The sequence below is a fragment of the Taudactylus pleione genome, unplaced genomic scaffold (genome assembly GCF_031769625.1).
Source record: "Taudactylus pleione unplaced genomic scaffold, aTauple2 ptg000005l, whole genome shotgun sequence".
NCBI lineage: Eukaryota > Metazoa > Chordata > Amphibia > Anura > Myobatrachidae > Taudactylus > Taudactylus pleione.
In genome coordinates, this window is record NW_028284408.1 from 18042914 (window position 1) to 18064465 (window position 21552).

At 45.3% G+C, this 21552-nt stretch overlaps 1 protein-coding gene across 5 annotated transcripts in view; it reads right to left on the reverse strand.

Moving 5' to 3' along the window:
- Positions 1-6676: 6676 nt before the first annotated feature.
- ZC3H13 (zinc finger CCCH-type containing 13) overlaps positions 6677-21552 on the reverse strand; it is a 67652-nt gene continuing 52776 nt past the window's right edge. For all 5 annotated transcript variants that reach the window (XM_088442956.1, XM_088442859.1, XM_088442860.1 and 2 more), the window contains 5 exons: positions 19577-20098; positions 9164-9319; positions 8820-9020; positions 7147-7310; positions 6677-6977 (listed from right to left, as the gene is read on the reverse strand). In XM_088442956.1, coding sequence (XP_088299082.1) covers positions 6816-6977; positions 7147-7310; positions 8820-9020; positions 9164-9319; positions 19577-20098 — 1205 coding nt within the window. In that variant the 3' untranslated portion in view covers positions 6677-6815. The remainder of the gene's footprint in view (positions 6978-7146; positions 7311-8819; positions 9021-9163; positions 9320-19576; positions 20099-21552) is intronic.

A 21552-nucleotide genomic window follows, 5' to 3' on the forward strand; every position in this document is an offset into this window, starting at 1 on the left:
GAGTGCACATATTTTCCACACTTTGAAGCTTTTACAATGGGCTCTATGAAAACTGACCTATAAGCTCATTATGGACGTCATTCAGAGCTGGATGTAAATACGAGCCTTTCTTATTATCTTAGTGCACATGCGCATCTTTCATGGTGCGCACATCTTTTTTATTTTTTTTCAGGCAACTTGCACTTGCAGCTATCTGGGTTCGCAAATTAATTTTTCAGACTTAACTGGAGGGTACTTTTGTGTGAGAGGATAATCATAGGCAGTATGACTCGTAGAATTCATCTGTCACATTCTTTAATGCAAATTAAGCTAAAGTGCTAAAACTGTTTTGCAAGATTGCAATGAATACTAATTTTACAAAATATTAAATGTGTGTTTGAGGTGGGAGGCTGCCCATACATTACAACTAAAAATAGCATCTCACATTATTCAAATGAATTGGGTACTTATCTGCACTCTTCTATCCATTTACTGTAATTAGTACTCCTATTGCATTCTTAGCATGTTTTGTACACAGTGGAGCCACGCCTCCTATTGCATTCTTAGCATGTTTTGTACACAGTGGAGCCACGCCTCCTATTGCATTCTTAGCATGTTTTGTACACAGTGGAGCCACGCCTCCTATTGCATTCTTAGCATGTTTTGTACATACTGTGGAGCCACACTTCCTATTGCATTCTTAGCATGTTTTGTACTTACTGTGGAGCCACGCCTCCTATTGCATTCTTAGCATGTTTTGTACTTACTGTGGAGCCACACTTCCTATTGTATTCTTAGCATGTTTCGTACTTCGTGAAGCCACGCCTCCTATTGCATTCTTAGCATGTTTTGTACTCACAATGGAGCCACACTTCCTATTGCATTCTTAGCATGTTTTGTACTTAGTGGAGCAACACCTCCTATTGCATTCTTAGCATGTTTTGTACTTACTGTGGAGCCACGCCTCCTATTGCATTCTTAGCATGTTTTGTACTTACAGTGGAGCCACGCCTCCTATTGTATTCTTACCATGTTTCATACTTCGTGAAGCCACGCCTCCTATTGCATTCTTAGCATGTTTTGTACTCACAATGGAGCCACACTTCCTATTGCATTCTTAGCATGTTTTGTACTTAGTGGAGCAACACCTCCTATTGCATTCTTAGCATGTTTTGTACTTACTGTGGAGCCACGCCTCCTATTGCATTCTTAGCATGTTTTGTACTTACAGTGGAGCCACACCTCCTAGTGCAGTCTAAGCATGTTTTGTACTTGCTGTGGAGCCACAGCTATTGCATTCTTAGCATGTTTTGTACACAGTGGAGCCACGCCTCCTATTGCATTCTTAGCATGTTTCGTACTTCGTGAAGCCACACCTATTGCATTCTTAGCATGTTTTGTACTTCGTGAAGCCACACCTATTGCATTCTTAGCATGTTTTGTACTTCGTGAAGCCATGCCTCCTATTGCATTCTTAGCATGTTTTGTACTCACAATGGAGCCACGCCTCCTATTGCATTCTTAGCATGTTTTGTACTTACTGTGGAGACACACCTCCTAATGCATTCTTAGCATGTTTCGTACTTCGTGAAGCCACACCTATTGCATTCTTAGCATGTTTTGTACTTAGTGAAGCCACGCCTCCTATTGCATTCTTAGCATGTTTTGTACTCACAATGGAGCCACACTTCCTATTGCATTCTTAGCATGTTTTGTACTTAGTGGAGCAACACCTCCTATTGCATTCTTAGCATGTTTTGTACTTCGTGAAGCCACGCCTCCTATTGCATTCTTAGCATGTTTTGTACTTACAGTGGAGCCACGCCTCCTATTGTATTCTTAGCATGTTTCGTACTTCGTGAAGCCACGCCTCCTATTGTATTCTTAGCATGTTTCGTACTTCGTGAAGCCACGCCTCCTATTGCATTCTTAGCATGTTTTGTACTTAGTGAAGCCACAACTCCTATTGCATTCTTAGCATGTTTGTACTCACAATGGAGCCACGCCTCCTATTGCATTCTTAGCATGTTTTGTACTTAGTGGAGCAACACCTCCTATTGCATTCTTAGCATGTTTTGTACTTACAGTGGAGCCACACCTCCTATTGCATTCTTAGCATGTTTTGTACTTAGTGAAGCCACGCCTCCTATTGCATTCTTAGCATGTTTTGTACTTAATGAAGCCACGCCTCCTATTGCATTCTTAGCATGTTTAGTACTCACAATGGAGCCCCGCCTCCTATTGTATTCTTAGCATGTTTTGTACTTACTGTGGAGCCACACTTCCTATTGTATTCGTAGCATGTTTCGTACTTCGTGAAGCCACGCCTCCTATTGCATGTACTTAGTGAAGCCACGCCTCCTATTGCATTCTTAGCGTGTTTTGTACTTAGTGAAGCCACGCCTCCTATTGCATTCTTAGCATGTTTTGTACTCACAATGGAGCCACACTTCCTATTGCATTCTTAGCATGTTTTGTACTTAGTGGAGCAACACCTCCTATTGCATTCTTAGCATGTTTTGTACTTAGTGGAGCCACACCTCCTATTGCATTCTTAGCATGTTTTGTACTTAGTGAAGCCACGCCTCCTATTGCATTCTTAGCATGTTTTGTACTTAGTGAAGCCACGCCTCCTATTGCATTCTTAGCATGTTTAGTACTCACAATGGAGCCACACTTCCTATTGCATTCTTAGCATGTTTTGTACTTACAGTGGAGCCACACCTCCTAATGCATTCCTAGCATGTTTCGTACTTCGCGAAGCCACACCTATTGCATTCTTAGCATGTTTTGTACTTAGTGAAGCCACGCCTCCTATTGCATTCTTAGCATGTTTTGTACTTAGTGAAGCCACGCCTCCTATTGCATTCTTAGCATGTTTTGTACTCACAATGGAGCCACACTTCCTATTGCATTCTTAGCATGTTTTGTACTCACAATGGAGCCACACTTCCTATTGCATTCTTAGCATGTTTTGTACTTACAGTGGAGCCACACCTCCTAATGCATTCTTAGCATGTTTCGTACTTCGCGAAGCCACACCTATTGCATTCTTAGCATGTTTTGGACTTAGTGAAGCCACGCCTCCTATTGCATTCTTAGCATGTTTTGTACTCACAATGGAGCCACACCTCCTATTGCATTCTTAGCATGTTTTGTACTTACAATGGAGCCACGCCTTATATTGCATTCTTAGCATATTTTGTACTTACAATGGAGCAACGCTTCCTATTGCATTCTTAGCATGTTTTGTACACAGTGGAGCCACACCTCCTATTGCATTCTTAGCATGTTTTGTACTTACAATGGAGACACACCTCCTATTGCATTCTTAGCATGTTTTGTACTCAGGGCCTGATTCAGAGGTGGACAGAATTGCAGCTGCACACAAGCGGCTGTGCAATTCCGTCCATTTAAAATGCAAATGCAGAAGGAGGTGTCACACACCTCCTTGCTGCATTTGCGTGATCCCTGTGTTGCGGCCCAGTTAGCAGCCTGGGGTCATCGAAAACAATCGCGACCATCGGTTGCAATTGACGATTTTCCATTGGCCAGGCTGCGGGAGCTAAAGCTTCCCGCAGCCTGGCCGGGTTCTGGCTGCTTGCGAGGCCAGGAAGCCTGCATGCACCCATGCAGACCCTGGCCTCGTCCCCTCCTGAAAAACAGAGGGGGCCCGTCCCCATTTCCGGGAACGCTGCCAGGGAACACCCATGCTCCACCTCCCAAACATTGCAGCCTGTCAATCAGGCTGCGGCTGGGACACACTCACCCAAACATCGGAGATGTGCGCTAACCATCGGGTTAGCATACAGCTCTAAATCAGGCCTTCAGTGAGGCCACACTACCTATTGTATTCCTGGCGCATTCTTAGCATGTTTTGTCTTTACAGTGAAGCCACACCTATTGCAATTTTATAATGTTTTATACTCGGTGAGGCCACATCTCCTATTGTATTCCTGGCACATTCATAGCATGTTTTGCACTCACAATGAAGCCACATCTCCTATTGTATTCGTGGTGTATTCATATTTTATTCTCACAGTGAAGCCACATCTCCTATTGTATTTGTGGTGTATTCATATTTTATTCTCACAGTGAAGCCACATCTCCTATTGCATTCCTGGCACCATCTTAGCATGTTTTGAAGCCACACCTCCTATTGCACACTTAAAATGTTTTGTACTCAGTGAGGTAACATCTCCTATTGCAGGGGTGGCCAAAAAGTTGATCGTGATCTACCGGTAGACCGCGGACACACGACCAGTCGATCGCTGTGGATGTCCGCCGCTGCCCATTTGCTGGAAGCCTGCTGAGATTTTGTTACCGAGCGGGATCGCAGCAGCGGCAGCCAGAGCGCACTCCTGTGCTCCTCCTTCCGGCTCCCACAGTGGGTGAAAGGAGAGACGTCATGAATTCTCTCCCATAGTGCTGAGTGGGAGGAGCAGGACGTCGGTGGGCACAGGAGCGTGGCTTCGGGTAAGTGTAGCGTTTGTGTGTGTCTGTGTGGAAAGGGTACTACTACTTGGGCATTGCATAAGGAGCACTACTATAGTAGACATTGTATAAAGGGAACTACTACTGTGGTCATTATATGTATAAGGGGTACTACTGTGTCGTATTGTGAATAAGGGACACTATTATGTGGTATAATGTGAATCAGGGGCACTATGTGCAGTGTATTATGAATAAGATTGCTACTGTGTGGCGTAATTTGAATTGGGGATAGTATGTGTGATTTCGGCAGAACAGACCCCTACGCCCCCTTTTTCAGGCTTGGTAGTTCATAAAAGGTTTTTAGCTTAAAGCTGGGTACACACGTATAGATTTTCTGTCCAACCATTCAACTAGTTGATTGGTTGGAATGAAAATCTGGTAACGTATGGGAGTAAATGATGATCAGCAATTTGCTCCTTAATGCCAGAAAACAGATGAAAATGGACGTTCAGACAAGTTTGTTAAATGTTTGATCTAAACAATTTGTTCAAACAGTTTTTGTCCATTTTCCGGCGTTTGGGAGCAAATTGCTGATTGTCATTTGCTTTCATACCAAACCAGATTTTCATTCCAACCAATCAACTAGTTGGATGGTTGGACAGAAAATCTTTACGTGTGTATGCAGCTTTAGAAGTAGATCAGAGTCTCCAAAAGTCTGGCCACCCCTTTTCTATTGTATTCCTGGCACATTCTTAGCATGTTTTGTAATCACAGTGAAGCCACACCTCCTATTGTATTCCTAGCACCAGTTACTTGGATAGGAAGGAAACCGCATTTGCTGCCTATACAGTCGAATGCAATTCCCTCCCCATCCAAGTAACAGGAGCGCAGTTAGTTGAATTTTGTGTCTGTAGCTGAGAATAGGTAGCAAAATGTGACTTTTTCCAGATGTATCTTGCAAGTAGATCTGCATCCAACTATGAATAAGGGTCTTTATATCTGACATTGCATTAGTCTATATGGCCATTATAGTTGGATTACAGGCAACTTCAAAATAAACCTAAAAAAAAAAAAAAAATGATTATGTAATCCAACTTTCAGCTACCCCCATTTTATAGTCACTTGTTAGAATGCCTTTTATTTTATTCTTTATTTCTCCCAAGATCCTCTTCTGTAAAGTAGCTTGCTGTGTATTACACCAATTATTTTAGCATTGAAAATGAATACAACACACTATTTACCAGTTGTATACAGCACGCGGCCCCCCCGGCATGCCCTGCCACAGTTTTGCTATTAGAGCATACTAGGATGTATAGTTACACATTTTGAATATTCCTGCTATACACACACAGTAGATGAGAATATTGATCCTTTTCCCAGGGTAACATTGTACTGTGTAGTAGTCATTTTTCATAAAAGTCCATCATGTGTAGTGTGTTCACAATACAAAATAATTCAATTTAGTCAATTTCAAATAGTCTTCTCCATTTTCCTACATTGTACTTAAAAGTTTGGGGCAGTGTTTTGCATGTTTGTCATATCCCCCTGCTGAAGCACAGGTTTACGGAGTTCACTACGGAGTGACATTTTAAAATGTACACAGGTGGTATTATTTATTATTTGTGATTCTGTGAAGAGACCTGGAAAACTAGCACTGTTGGGGCTCGTAAAGACTGCAGTTGGGAAACACTGGCTGGATGCGTTTTAAAATTTTCTCTTATGTTACCCCAAATAGATTTACCAATGATACTTGCAGGCTGCTTCACAGCTTTTACTGAAATTCAATTCCAAATGTGCATTTATTTTAAAGGGAGTTCTAGACTTATACAAATCTGTATCTAAGGGACCTTTTATCTTGGCCATTTACTATAAAGTTATGCAAACACAGTAGTTTCTGCATAATTTTATATATCCCCACTATGTACTAGCAGCCTAATGCAGGAGAATTCAAGGAAATTTCTTGAAAAAGGTTAATTAGTGCAGCAGATCACAGGCCCTAAATCCTTCCTTTCTGCATATAAAACAAAGCAGTATTGCAGTAGGGCCTTTTAGATCAATGTTATATTATTTTGCTGTTATTCTGTATGTCTGTATAACTTTACAGGCTGTGCTAGAAAAATTAGTTAGGAGCCGATTGGTTGGTACTTTCTCTCTCTCCAAAGACACAGTGACCAACCAACAACTGATGTACCATCCAAATTATTTAAATATCCACAACCAAAATATTATTTGCATTTTCCAAATAAAATAAGAAAAACCAATATTATTATAAAACATGTATATCTTTTACTTTACAAGAAAGAACCATGAAACAATAAAGAAATCTAAAAACAAATGGTGGCACAGTTTTTTGCAAAACAAAAGGTCATAGATTTATGGTTATACATAAGTCATTTCCGGATTTAAGAGGCACAAGGTTCAGTCTGTTTGCTTGGTATAGTAAGTTTGCAATCTGCCTTTTCCTGGCTTAATCCTGATGTCTTTCGTTTAAAAAGACGTAAACTTAACCTCAGAAGTTCGCTGTCAACTAACGGAGGATTGGAGTAAGTCTGTTTCACAGTTCCCTGGAAGAAGGAAGAAACATGAAACAAGTTGCTACTTTTAAATGGACACATTTTTACTGATCATTGCACTGTATAATTCATATAGCAAAAAAGGTAAGCAAATGTATTACAACATATATAATAAACCGCAATGGGGTAATGGGAAAAGGAAATCAACTGATATAGTTACCTTCTCATTTTGAACAAGTTGCTTGCGGATAGCCAAGTCTCTTCTAGAACACAGAGCTTTACAGCATGGTCCAAGATTACTCAGTAAGCCGGCTCGCTCTTGCCTTCTTAACAGTGCAGCCATGTTCAATGCTCCCAGCTCATGTTCAAACAAATTTTCAGCTTCTACAAGAACATATGTACAAATTAATTGCTGAAGTGCAAAACAGATTTGCAAAAAAGTAAAAATAAAGTCAATACGAGTATGGTAAAAGCAGGGTCGGCTCTAGGGTGTTCGACCAGTGCGTTTCGTAAGTGTCAAACAGGGGCGCAACCCAGAGAGGGCGCACCCCTCCCCAATATCCCGATTTTAGCGGGACAATACTGTCCACCGCTGCTCTACCCGTGAGCCGAAGTGGCCCGCGGGTGGTCAAACCGGGAGGTTGGGAACCCCCACCGCCGCATCTTAGCGCTGGTGCCGGACCCCCGGAGTGTGAATGGATGCAGCACGCATGCGTGCTGCACCCATTCACTAATGGGAGAGGGCTGGGGAAGCCCAGCCAGTGACGGATGGCTGGGCTACACACCCAGCCTGACATTATTTGGAGGCGTGCCATGCGGGCACGCCTCCAAACAACATCACTTAGGGGGTGTGGCCTACGATAGTGAGGCCACGCCCCCAAATTCGGTTTGCCCCCAATTTCAATTGCAGGGCTCAGCGTACAGGGCCAGCACAGGGTGCTCAGACACCTGGATCCGGCCCTGGGTATACGTAAGCGTGTAACTCAGAGCACAACCTGATCGTTGTACAAATCATTTTGTACACAATTCATTTAAGTCACTAGAAGATCGAGTCTTCTTTAATGGTATGACCTTGCACATACATGCTTGTGTGTATGACAGTAGGACCATAAAAAGTCACACTTTCTAAGACAGCAAGTGGCAATTTCAAAGAAAGAAACAGCTACTGAAGAAAACTGAACAGTCAACTTAACTGATCTCATTAACAAAATGATGTTCCCTAAATTATGATTTGGTTTAATTGGTTTATACAATCCACTAGTGGTTGGGAAATACACACTTAATTATACTGAACAATAAATGAAACAAAACATTAATATCTTAATAAATGATTGTGTATTTTACATAGTTTAGGAATGGTCAAAGTAAAAGGTGGCCTGTGTGTGTGCACCACAATCCTTAGAGAGGGCGACAGAACCAATAAAACAAAACCTCTTTCAAGATCTAATGCAGCATGGCTTTCTTTGTAGGTAGTTGTAGTGTGGCTGATCAACACCACAGTACCCATCAACAAAAAAAAGCACGGTAACTATCCCAACCAGTTTGGCAGCGGCACATCCCAGCGCCACAACATACAGTTTGTTTTTCATATCAGTCTACAAGCATGACTTTAGTGTTTGAAAATCACGTAATTAAAAAAAGAAAAAATATATGTTTTAATTCTTTAGTACCTGCAAACATTACAGTACACAACGCTGTAAGACTATTGAGTTAGGAACATTAACTGGACAATTTACAACAATTGTATACAATGCTTTCTTTTACAAATAGAAGGACTGTTGTAAAACATAAAACAATACATTGAGTACACTTTACCTAACTGCATGTGCAAGTTACTACATGAAAGTATAGTAGGGTTATTACCACTACACCACATTAAATAAAGACACATACCATTAGGCTTTTCTATAGCTTGTTGGCAAGTGTCTTTAACCTTGCGGAATAGGTCAGGTCCTGCTAGACGTCTTGAAATGCCAACCCGCAGTAACACAGCAGCAGGTGTGAATTTTAAGAGAGCAGCGCCAGATTCCCGTGGTTCCTTCATCTGCTTAGGCATCAAACTAGACCAATCTACATCAATTACATCCAAAGGATCTGCGCAAACAAAACACATGTTTAGGATTCAACTTCATCACTAAAATGAAAACTATTGAATTATTTAGTTCAATACAATATACTGACAGAGCCTGTTTTAACATATAACTTAAAGTTATAAAGTTGTGTAGTAGTACAGTTACCGGATATCTTTTCATCATCCTGCTGGTCTTCCTTCTTTTCAGCTGAATCCGCTAGAATCTCATCAAGCTCATCATCACTGATTGGCTCATACTCTTCCCCAGCCCCAGAGTCACCAGACTGAACATCTTCAAGTTTGGAAAATTCCTCTTCTGCACCTGTAGATGCATAAAGAGAGGTCACTGATGGATGGCTGCAAGCATTCGCTTTCCAGCAGCACCTACAGTCAGGTGCATAAATATTGGGACATTGACAGAATTTTCATATTTTGGCCTCTATTCACCACCACAATGGCTTTGAAATGAAACAAACAAGATGTGCTTTAACTGCAGACTTTCAGATTTAATTTGAGGGTTATTACATCCAAATCAGGTGAACGGTGTAGGAATTACAACGGTTTCTATATGTGCCTCCCACTTTTTAAGGGGCCAAAAGTAATGGGACAAACTAAAAAATCCTAAATCTAACTTGCCTGAGGGACCTTACTGATTAAACAACAGAAGTTGCAGAGGGTATACGTTTAGGAAGTCAGCGGCCACAATACTGACCGCTGGCTTCCTGACTCCACAATCCCGGCTAGGGTTAAATGACAGGCGTCTAAAATCTAGAGGCTGTCATTACCCCTACGTCGGGAGACCGGCACCCGGCATCCCAATCGAAGGGATGCCGGGCGCCGCGAGCGACCAGCTGCAGAGGGGTGGGGTTGGGAGGGGATGTGGGGTGGAGGGTTAGGTTTAAGGATCCCGGGGGAGATGTAGGGTTAGGCACCCCCCCCCCCCCAGATGGTTAGGCAAGGGGGAGGGAGGGATAGGGTTAGGCACCCCCAGGGGGAGGTTAGAGTTAGGCACCCCTCCACGTGGGACTTAAGTTTAGGAAGCGGGGAAGGGGGTGGGATAGGTTTAGGCACTTGCAGGGGGGGAGGGAAGAATTAGGTTAGTTAGTACTTACCTGGGGACGATCGGGATTTCCAGCGCTGTCGGGCTGCCGCGATCTGTTCCTCTGTCGGCCTGACGCTGCCGAGATTCGAACTGCCGGTCATGCGGCCGGCGGTATTGCATACCGAATGCGTTGCAGAGCACACATTAATGTAGACAAACTCCTTGCTCAGACATGTTTAATGTAATTCAGCAAAATCTTTATTATAGGAGTGTAATCTTCAAGGTGATAAGGGAAACTGACAGTTGCCATCAGTACATTAGAGTACATATTAGAAAAAAGATTTAGTTTTTTAACTGATAAATCTGTTTCTCTGAGGCCATGGGGGACACTGGAGAAACCATGGAGTATAGCTGGTGCTGGAGGTGTCTTGGCACTAAAATGTAAACTTTTGAGACTACTCAGGCTCCTCCTCCTCCCCTCCTATACCATCCACAAGGCAAGCCGTTTACTAGCAAAAGCTCAAAGAAAAAAATTACAGGGGAGGAGAACAAAACCTGGCACACAAAAATGAGGTTCAGCCTACCTGGAGCGCCACAACCAAAATCTTGTTTTCTTTCAGCCTTGGGGCACACTAAAGAAAGCCCCCCTGATCCAAAACTGCTATTGTTTGTTTGGAGGCAGACCAACCCTGTTCAATTTCAGTGCGCCACAATCAAAGACAACTCTGTTCTGTCCTTTCAATTAGTGTTAATCATTAGTTGTCAGTAGGTTGCACCCCCAACATAGTGAATGTACTATTGTAATTTTCTGAATATATGTACAGTACTTCATTGGATTATATGGGGTCTCCAAGTCATTATAAGCAATTAAATAATTAAATTACACTAGTGCAGCAATCTTTTTCTTCTGTTCAACCCCATTTGACAACAGACTAAAGCACAGAGAGTCTGTGCAACATACAGTATTTCCGAAGACCTGTCCACATAAATGCGTTAGAGCCCATACTACGTCCCCTTGATCCTTCACAGAAATGATATGAAAATAAGAAACTATTTTCAAAAGAAAAATGAGTAGTCCACAGGACTACCTGGTCTGGGTGAAATATCCGTAAAAGGAGATCTGTGAGACAAAGACTGGTAAGGCCGAGTATATGGCCAAAAGTATAACGGTCTTCCACATAAGCCATATAAGGTCCACCAAGTCCAAAGGCTCAAAGAAGGGCGGTTGAATATCCCCTGAGCACCAAGACCAAATCCCAGGGTGCAAATGATAGAATAAGGGGAGGCTGGATGTGAAATACCCTCTGCAGAAAAGCCTGCACCTCCAAGAGGGCCACTATATGCCTCTGAAAATAAACCAAAAAGGGCTGAAACCTGGAACTTCAGTGAAGACAGACAGAGGCCTATATGCAATCCTGCTTGTAGAAAAGAAAATCTAAACACTTCTGGATTCTGTTTCTGAAGAACAAGCCTTGGCTGAAACCGGCTTCTTCAAGTAGAAGGGGTAAGCGCCAACGGCGAGCCACCAGTATGCTCTTGAGGTCAGCATACCACAACCTGTGCAGCTAATTTGGAGCCACCAGGATGGCCATTCCACATTTTTGTTTTAGTGTGCGGATGACCTGAGGCAGAAGATGCAAGGTTTAAGTAACTACCACAAAAGGCCATGGATCGTGGGTTCGGAAGACATCACGAGGCAGCATGTAGTTCAGACGGTACACAATCGGATCTATTAATGGATAACCCCCAGCGGTCCACTAGTTGTTGAAAGACCTCCGGGTAAAGAGACCATTTTCAGAGAAGAATACCTTGATGGCTTAGGTAGTTGGCCTCCCAGTTGTCGACCCCCGGAATGTAGAGCTGGTAGGAACCGTGACGCCCACATAAGAATCCTGCACACTTCGCACATGGCTTCTTCTGCAATCAGAAGATAGTCCAGATAAGGCATTATGCGTATCTCCCGAAGCCGCATGTCGGCTGCCATCACAGACATTACTTTGGTGAAATTTCGTGTAGCCATTGACAACCCAATCAGTAAGGTGCAAGTTGGAAGTTATCTGAGAAAACGGGAAAGCATAGGAAACACTGATGTCCCTCCCAACTCGGAAAGTGTAAATAAGCGGCTTTCACATTCAGGGACACAAGAAAATCTCAGAGTTCCAGAGCATACATAATGGACCTGAAGAACTCAATCTTGAACGTAGGAGCTGAGATGAACATTCAGTGATTTTAGGTTCAGGGTCAGACAGAAGAAGCCATTCGGCTTTCCTACTAGGAAGAGGTTGGAGTAAAAGATGGTTCCACTTTGAAGTAGTGGCACAGGAGAAATAATTCCAGAGACATAATGCAACCTTCCAGGGCTACCTGGAAGGGTCGCAAGGTAGACCTGTGGTGAAAAAAACAAGAGATATGGTAAGAACTTACCTTTGTTATCTCTGTTTCTACAAAGTCCATAGGGTCCACAGGGTTGACCTTGGGGTATAGGTTGGGAACCAAATCCGGGCACCACGCAGTTAAAGCTTTTAGCTCCCAGGATGCACTTGGGTCCACTCTCCCTATAACCCCACCCCCAGCCAGAGGCACCTCAGTTTGTAAGTAGCCAAAGGCCGGAGGAGGAGGAGAAAAAAAAAAAGAGAGAGAAAACTGGAACACTCGATAACCATACTCACAGAAATGGGAGACGGAAAAAGGTGTGGACAGAAGACCACGTGGCCACCTAGCAAGGCAAAACAGCCAAGGCGCCACAGCGAGCCACCCACGAGGGTTACATGGCCCGAGAAAAAACAAGCAGCAACAACAGAAAGGCCTACCCATGGGTAGGCCCCTGAAGACGACATACGAGGCCGTCCAGCCAACATATGGCCATAGGCCGGCCATCCTTTCCTGTTAAAACCAGAAATCTCAGACCACCAATAAGGAGTCCGATTTCCGTCAGGAACTTGAATGGATCACATAAATCCACAGAGGCCGGACCACAGTCAATGAGGCCACACCAGCCGAGAGGACTGGGGACTGAATGGCCGCACCATAAGTTCCAGAATAATATGGAACCTGAAAATCACTAAGAAGAAACACAGGGTGAAAGCAACTCACACCCTGACAAGATGCCCTCCAGAAGAGGGAGCCACATGAGAACGCTCCCAATTCCGACACTCACCTGGTTGATATAAACTCCCTGATAGAAAGAGAGAAAGCCAAAGCAATAGACCATGTAATGGCTATCACAACCAGCGGTTCCATTAACTTTCCCCGGAGTTAACGAAGAACCACTCCTAACTCCCAAGGAGTCCCTAGGGAGGACAAATGGAGGCATAATCCAGAAAACACTCCAAAGGATGAACTGGATATCAGAGCGGAGCAATTCCATAACCTAATCATACTGAGTGTAGAGATCTGCACTGTCAGGAAGGCCAGGCCGAGGGTGAAACCCAAGCCAGCCGGAAGGAATGCCAGAATATCTGGAAATCCTGGACACCAGAGGATCGTATCGATAGGTATAATACCATAAGAATTATGGCTGCGACAGTTTGTGGTAGGTCCCAGCAAAAGCTGATCCATGTGCTCCAATCATTCCAACGATGACAAAGCCATGGAAGCCGTAAGACCACTGTAGGGACGTAGTCAAAGACAAACGACCCAGGTCCAAGGCAAACCCCAGGACCCTGAGACAACAGGTCTGGGTAGTGAAGCATCAGGAATGGAGTATCGATGGAGAAACTCCGAAAAACCAAGTACCCCTGACATCTGGGGCAATCAGGAGCCACCAGCAGGAAAGCATCTCTGTCTCGATTGAAACACTTCCCTCGAGGAAGAATGGAGACTGGAGAACACAGGTACGCAAATTGGAAGAACCCCTTCACCGACAAAGAGTCACTGAAGGTTGCTTCAGAATCCCCAGAGTTGGACTGTAACACCATAGTGTGATAGAGTCAGAAGGCCATGAGTGTCACCTCAGGAGGGCCCCCCCCCCTGCTCACCAGGAGATGAAACCTCTCTTGGGGAAGAGACTAGTCCCCGGGATGCACGTCGTAACGGCTGAGGACTCCCGCTTCCCAATGGAGAGCACCTGAAATGAACACTGTCGAGATGGTCAGGAGGAGACCCTCAGACAATGTCCGAAAGTATGACATACCTGACATTGCCACCCAACGAACAGTATTGCTAAAAAGGAAGCCACTGTTCTGACCCCGTCGGACTGAACTTTTTCAGGTTCACCGGGAAACAAGGGCTATGCCAGAGTGAAGGCCCAAGACAGGCTAAAGTTCCAACAAGTTAATTGACAGGGTGGAATCGACAGACATCCAATTGCACTGAAATGGATGCGTACCAGACAGACACTGTCCTTAGCAAAGAATACCCTGGACGAGATGGTCATAGTCACCCGAAAAGGGACAGACTTGCCTCCGGGGAGAGCAGCATCATTTGAACAGTGATCAGACAGAAAAAAACTTGTTCCATCTGGAGATAAGCCAATTATGGAAAAGCCTGGAATGGAACTGAGCCCATTCCACCCTTCCAAAGGCAGACACTGAATAGTGGACTATGCATCCCAGAGTGCAAAGACATATGTCGACTGCGCAGACATCCATGTACTCCAAATGGAAGAGTGGAGATGCCGTCTTACGCCAGAAGAATTCTCAGATTCTGAGAATCCAGCAGGGCTCCTAGGTGAAGAATACCCAGAGAGGGATGCAGGGAGGACTTTTCCCCATTGATTAAACTTCTGCACCCTGAAGAAGCCACAGTCAACCTGACCCGGCTGTAAAGTACCCCGGTGATCCTGCTAAGAGCAGGAGGCCATCCAGGTACAGGAGCATTGGGATATACTGAACAGAAGAACTGTCAGAAAATCCAAAACGCTGGTAAACCCCTGTGGGGCTGAGAACAGTCCCAACAGGCAGAGCCCGAAAACCGTAAGTGCTGTGATACAGCAAACCTCAGTCCATGCTGAGGCAAGGTCTCTGTAAGTGCCCGTAGGCACGCGTCTTGTATATCCAGTGATACCATAAAGTCCCCAGGTTCCAAACATAGTATGATGGAGCATAGGGATTGCCTCCTGAGCGCAGGTAGCTTTAGGAACTGGTTCAGGGAATTTAGACAGAGAATAGGCCAAAGAGGACCATTCAGCCACCGCACCAGAAAGAAAGCAGAACAACCAGTCCCTCGCTGAGAAAGTGGGGATGGCCCAATTAGCTCCGCTTACCCCAACAACTGTATAGCTTTCTGGATTCGTAAGGCCCTGTTCGGGTCCGAATAAGGGCCTGCGTACCACATGGAAATCGGCCGCCTGAGCAAAGAGAGGGCGTACCCTCCTACCCACGTAGCCGCGGCAACTAGACACTAGTACCGGGCGAACTGAGAAAATCGCCATCTCCCAGTGGTAGGCCTGTCTCGTCATGCTGACGATATATCCGTAGGTTCAGAAGCAGGATCGGCTGGCAGTCCAGGCCTGCTCGGTTGAAGAAACAGACCTTTAGGCTGACCCAGAGGACAAAAAGACTTAATAGACTTAGTCTGAGGCCCTGTAGTGGGCATAGCTGAAGGCGGGAAATTTGTACTGCCACCTGACGAGTAACACGCCCATCCACCCCATGAGGGGCTCGTGATGACCCTCAGGGAATTTGGGACAGGAGGCCAAACACTGTTGTAATACCTCATAACTGACAACAGCCAGAGTCCCGCCATGCGATCCCCCCGCTAGTCAGCAACAGGGAACCAGAAGGCACGCAATACTGAGGGTGTATGATACAGGTGCAGGTCAACATTCACTCTAACCAGAATGGACCTGCCACCAGCCCAAAGCAGGGATAATAATACTTGAAATAGGCTTCCCCCCGTGTAAGAGGGAAAGAGCCCAAAACAGTATCCAGTTCACGCAGAGCCAACTGGGAAGTAACCACAGGGCGTCAACCACGCCAATTTGCGTTTCGTAGAAAACGACATCCACCCAGGGTGACCGTGGGAATCCCTGCAAGGGGAATGACAGACTATGGTGGCACCAGGGGGATTTCATATACTGCGAAAAACCCCTGCAGGGAGCAGTAGTCTGTGTCACAGGGGAAGAGTGCAAGAAACTGCGAGATACCCTGAGATGAAAAGGGCATTATGGTTAAGTAACCCCCAGGTGAGGTACAACAATTGGGCCCACCCGGCGATCCGCAATTGAGAGGATCCCGAGAAAACAAACCTCCCAAGGGGGTCGTGAAAGGGGCCGGCACCAGATGACGCCACACACAGAACCCTTTATGAAACAAATCCTCCGCACTAACACCTGCAGCACATGACTTGCAGGATAGCAAAAATGGGTGCAGTATAACGCTCTATCTCCTGGTCAAACATATCGGACCAATCTTGGCGGAAATATCAAGCAGTGCTATACTGGTCCTGACTGATGCTAAAATTAGCCGCAGGGACCCATTTTCAGTGTATGCAACACACAGTTCCAACGAAAATGTGGCAACGTGCAGCACGCAACAGTATGTGACAAACCTCACAAATATCAACGAGTATATAAATGTGAGGTCTCAGAACCACCCTAAGTACAGCTGTATTAGGGCAGATAAGGAAAAGGGATAGATATACACTGACAGGTGAGAGAATTAAATACAGACAGTCAGCACTAGCATAAGTCACATACCATGCAGATATATACATATATACATAAACATGTCATATAATATACTGCACTATTACACTGCATTCAACTTACCCAGATTCAGTGTCTGGGAAGGCTACAGCGCTGTGTACACTGACCTGATGGTGAGGTACGTAGGGGGACTGGACTCACTGCCATCTCCGGAGCTCTGCTGCTGCACCACAAGAAAATGGCCGCTGGAGACCTCAGAAGAAGCGTGGCCCGCGGAGGAAGCAGCTCAGCGACGCCAGACTATAATACTGAAAGGCGCGCTGAGCTGAGGGGAGGAGCCGCTGTAACAGGGAAAGCTTCCTCCCCTGGCCGGCTATTAACCTCCCGGGACGCCGGCTCCCAGCGCCGATCAGTAAGTCCCTGGTGGTCTAGTGGACACACGGGGTATGGGGGGCCCGCCGCCACTGCCGGCGCCTCCGGTCTGTCCCCGGAGACCGGAGGCACAGGACTGCATATTAAATGCGCGGATCACCGCAAGCGGTGATCCGCGACCTTACCTGCTCCCCGTAGATCCGGCAGCAGTCCTGAGCGCCCGCAGAGTCCGGCTAGTACAGACTCTGGGGTCCCGCTGAGATCCCCAGATCTGTACTGGCGTCTCAGCGCCGGCGGGGTGACGGAGCGGCAGCTTAGACGTCCTATGGACAGTCCGACGCTGCCGCTCTGAAAGTCCAAAGTAAAAATAAAAAAACTCTGTACTTAGAAAAAATAAAGCTTAGGAGCTGTTAATCAGCTCCCCACTGCACTAAACGGTGACCCGACTCCGGCCGGGCACAATTTAAACTGAGGTGCCTCTGGCTGGGGGTGGGGTTATAGGGAGAGTGGACCCAAGTGCATCCTGGGAGCTAAAAGCTTTAACTGCGTGGTGCCCGGATTTGGTTCCCAACCTATACCCCAAGGTCAACCCTGTGGACCCCCTATGGACCCTGAAGTAGAAACGTCTGGGAGGAGACCCATGGAATGTCAGAGCATAGCCCCTTTTTACAATACCTCGTACCAAAGTTTCCGATGTTGTCCTCCACCACACCATTCCACGCAATACAATTGAAAATGGCCTCAACGCTGGAGGAGCCCCCAGGAGGGAGTATAGCCCATCATGCAAATTGTTTTTCCACGGGCATGAGAGCAGCCTTGTGACCAGCCCAGGACTGTCTAAACTTTGCTTTTCCACCACAGGAAGAACCACCTTGCTCTCAAAAGGAAAACTGGAATGTGGCCATCCATAAGAACCATAGCACCAAAAAGGGTGACCTTTAGGCTTAGGAGTCGTGGATGGCAAGAAAGAGTTAAAGGCGGCCGCAGAGATATTAATTTTGACCAGCAAGTACCTTGCCATCGGAATCCTTGTTGAGCACCGTGGACTTCAGCACAAGTCCTGCTGAAAATTATCCTCAGCTGGTGAGGAATCTTCAGAGTCCAATTTGTATCCTGACTGAAGTGGAGTAGGCAGAGGATGTTTGTTTAGGTGGACATTGGGGAGCCATAGGTTCCAGCATCAGTTTTAGAGACTGAAAAAACTTGAACCAGGCCCTGAACTGAGGTGAGACAAACCTTGCACCCAGGGAAGCTCCACAACTGTCTAAGGCAGAGTATTGGAAGGTCTCGCTGAACTGTGATCTGAAGTGGACGTTCTGGATAGAATCAGTAGCTTGGCCAGTTCCAACATGGCCTGAGACAGGGCCTCGCTGGCTCCAGGATAGGGTTTTCAAAAAGGGGTCTTCACAGAAATCACAGAGTGTGCCCTGGACATGAGCACCAACTATTTTTTCTCTGAGACAGCTTTGGAGGAATTTCCATTAACAAACATGGTACTCTTGTATTAAACATGAAAAGACATACCATAGAGGAGACCAAAGTGGACAGTTAGGGAGGCTGTGCAGATAAACAAAAAAGGCAACAACAAAATGCAGTGTAAAAAAAACAGCATTTCTAACACTAACTCATGAAACAAATGTCAGCCTAACTGAAGAGATGTTTTAAATGAAAAAGTGATTGTAACGCTAGATATGCAGTCTAACTGAATAGCTTTCTTATAATGAAAAGTTATTTTTAACACTAACACGGGAATACAGCCTAAATGAAAACCTGGCTGATAAAGTATATCAGGCAGAAAGATAATGCAGAGGAGACACAAAGGGCACTGAAAAAAAAAAGAATGAGAAAACTGCCTATAAAAAAGGAGGAGCCTGAGCTCTCTTAAAAATTTACTTTTTAGTGCCCAGACTCCTCCAACACAGGCTATATCCCATGGTTCTTTGTAGCTCCCCATGGCTGAAAGACAAAGTGACACATTTTGTAAAAGCATGGAACACATACACCCCCAGCCTGGGTTTGGAACTGACCAAGCACCAGGAGTGTGCAAAGAGGAATTCCCATTCTCCATCCTAGAGGCAAACATGATAAAAATAAACTCCATATAATTGGTGATACAGCGGGATGTAGCCATAATGTCGATAGTTATGTCGGCATCGTAGAAATGTCAACCTTGAACATGTCAACATGTGAAATGTCAACATTCCGTACGGCCCAGCAGCAGAGGGTTAGGCTACGGGAGAAGGGTTAGGCATTAGGGTAAGAAGGGTTAGGCTATGGGAGGGGAGGTTAGGATTAGCCAAAAGTACTGCCGTAAACTACCCTACACCACTGGTGGAGTTGCCAGACTAATCTTACAAGGTAAGTCACCACTATACCACCAAGGATATTTTGTCAACATTCCAATGATGTTAACATTTCATCAGCGTCGACACGATAAAGGTCAACGTTCTTAATTTAGAAAAATATACCACGCATCCAATACAGCAGACTAGAGAAGTTTCCCCAAACCAAAAAGAAACAATTAAGCAAAATACACATTACTTTTAAGTAAGTAATAAAAGATTTATATTTCAACTTACCATCAAAACTTTCAGCTTTTTCTGCTTTCCGGCTAGTGATCAGATCTTGAAGGCTTTCTGTGTCTTTCTCTATTCTCTCCATGTTAGAGACGTTCCGATTGGTGTTATCATGCACTTTGTCAGTGTCTCTCTCTTTTGGGTCACTACGTTTTTGCTCTACTATTGATGGGACATCTAGAAGTCTGACTCGCTCTTTTTCTATATTATCAGGGATCAATTTTTCTCTTTCCCTTTCAAAGTCTCTCCTCCTGTCCCTTTCCCTGTCCCTTTCTCTCTCCCGGTCTCGTATTCGATCTCGCTCTCTATTTCTTGGCCAGTCTTTATCAGCTTCTCTGTCCCAATCTCGCTGTCTTACATCTCTCCTCTCACGCTCTCGGTCCTTCTCACGCTCCCTCTCATGTTCGTATCGCTCTCTTTCAGGTGCTCTTTCGCGGCTGTCAAATGACCCAGATCTGGAATGTACTTGACGATCTGACTCTGGTGAACTTCTTCTGGAACTGTGACTCCTGGAGTCTCCACAATCTATTAACAGAGATCAATCAATTACTTATAGTTCTAACTCTACAGTAATGTTATGTACTATGAGATACAACAGCCAAAGATTATTATAGATCATTAAATATACAACCATTACTAATTGAAAGTATGAATGATGCTAAACTGTGTGAGTCAAATGAAAACCTTTATATGACAAAACCAGATAACACTGAATATGAACAGTTTGCTATATTGTGGAGGTCACAGTAGGTCATCAGGAATATACAGTTATGAAGTACAAATACAGAATAACAGCTTAGTGTGGTGAAGTGGGGGTTCTCTTAAAACAAGAGATATGGTAAGAACTTACCTTTGTTATCTCTGTTTCTACAAAGTCCATAGGGTCCACAGGGTTGACCTTGGGGGTATAGCTGGATCTGGATCCATGGGCACCACGCAGTTAAAGCTTTAGCTGCTCCCGGGATGCACTTGGGTCCGTCCTCCTCTATACCCCGCCCCCGGCCACAGCACCTCAGTTGGTAAGCAGCCAAGGCCGGAGGAGGAGACTAAACAGAGAGAAGGAAGACTGGAACACACAAGAAACCATACTCACAGAAATGGGAGACGGAAAACCGGTGACCAGCCACACAGCCCATTTGAAGCCAGGTGCGTCAGGGCGGGCGCCCTGTGGACCCTATGGACTTCGTAGAAACAGAGATAACAAAGGTAAGTTCTTACCATATCTCTTGTTTTCTACTTCAGGGTCCATAGGGGGTCCACAGGGTTGACCTTGGGGATGTCCCAAAGCAGTACAACTAAGGGCGGGGACGCTCCTGTGCTGAAAGGAGTACCCGGCGCCCAAAGGATGCATCCTGAGAGGCAAAGGTGTCAAACGCATAGAACCTCAAAAACGTTTGAATTGAAGACCAAGTGGCCGCCTTACACAGCTGAACAGCAGAAGCGCCACGTCTAGCAGCCCAAGAGGGACCCACAGAACGAGTGGAATGAGCCTTAACAGAGGCTGGCACAGGTAAGCCCTCCTGTGCATAAGCCTCACAAATAACGGAACTAAGCCAACGGGCTAACGTTTGTTTGTTGGCAGGCCAACCCCTCTTGTGAAAACCAAAGAGGATAAACAAGGAATCAGACTTCCTAACCGAAGCCGTCCGGTCTACATAAATTCTAAGCGCCCGGACCACATCTAAGGAAGTCTCACCAGCTGAAAGATCAGGGGACTGAAAAGCTGGCACAACAAGTTCCTGATTAATATGGAACTTCGAGACCACTTTGGGCAAAAACTCAGGACGAGTGCGGAGCACCGCTCTGTCCTGGTGAAAAATCAGGAAAGGAGGGCGACAGGAAAGCGCCCCCAATTCAGACACCCTCCTGGCCGAAGCAATTGCCAGGAGAAAAACCGTCTTAAATGTCAGCCACTTGAGCTCCACCGCCTCAAGAGGCTCAAACGGAGGACCCTGCAGGACCCGTAGCACCACCGCCAA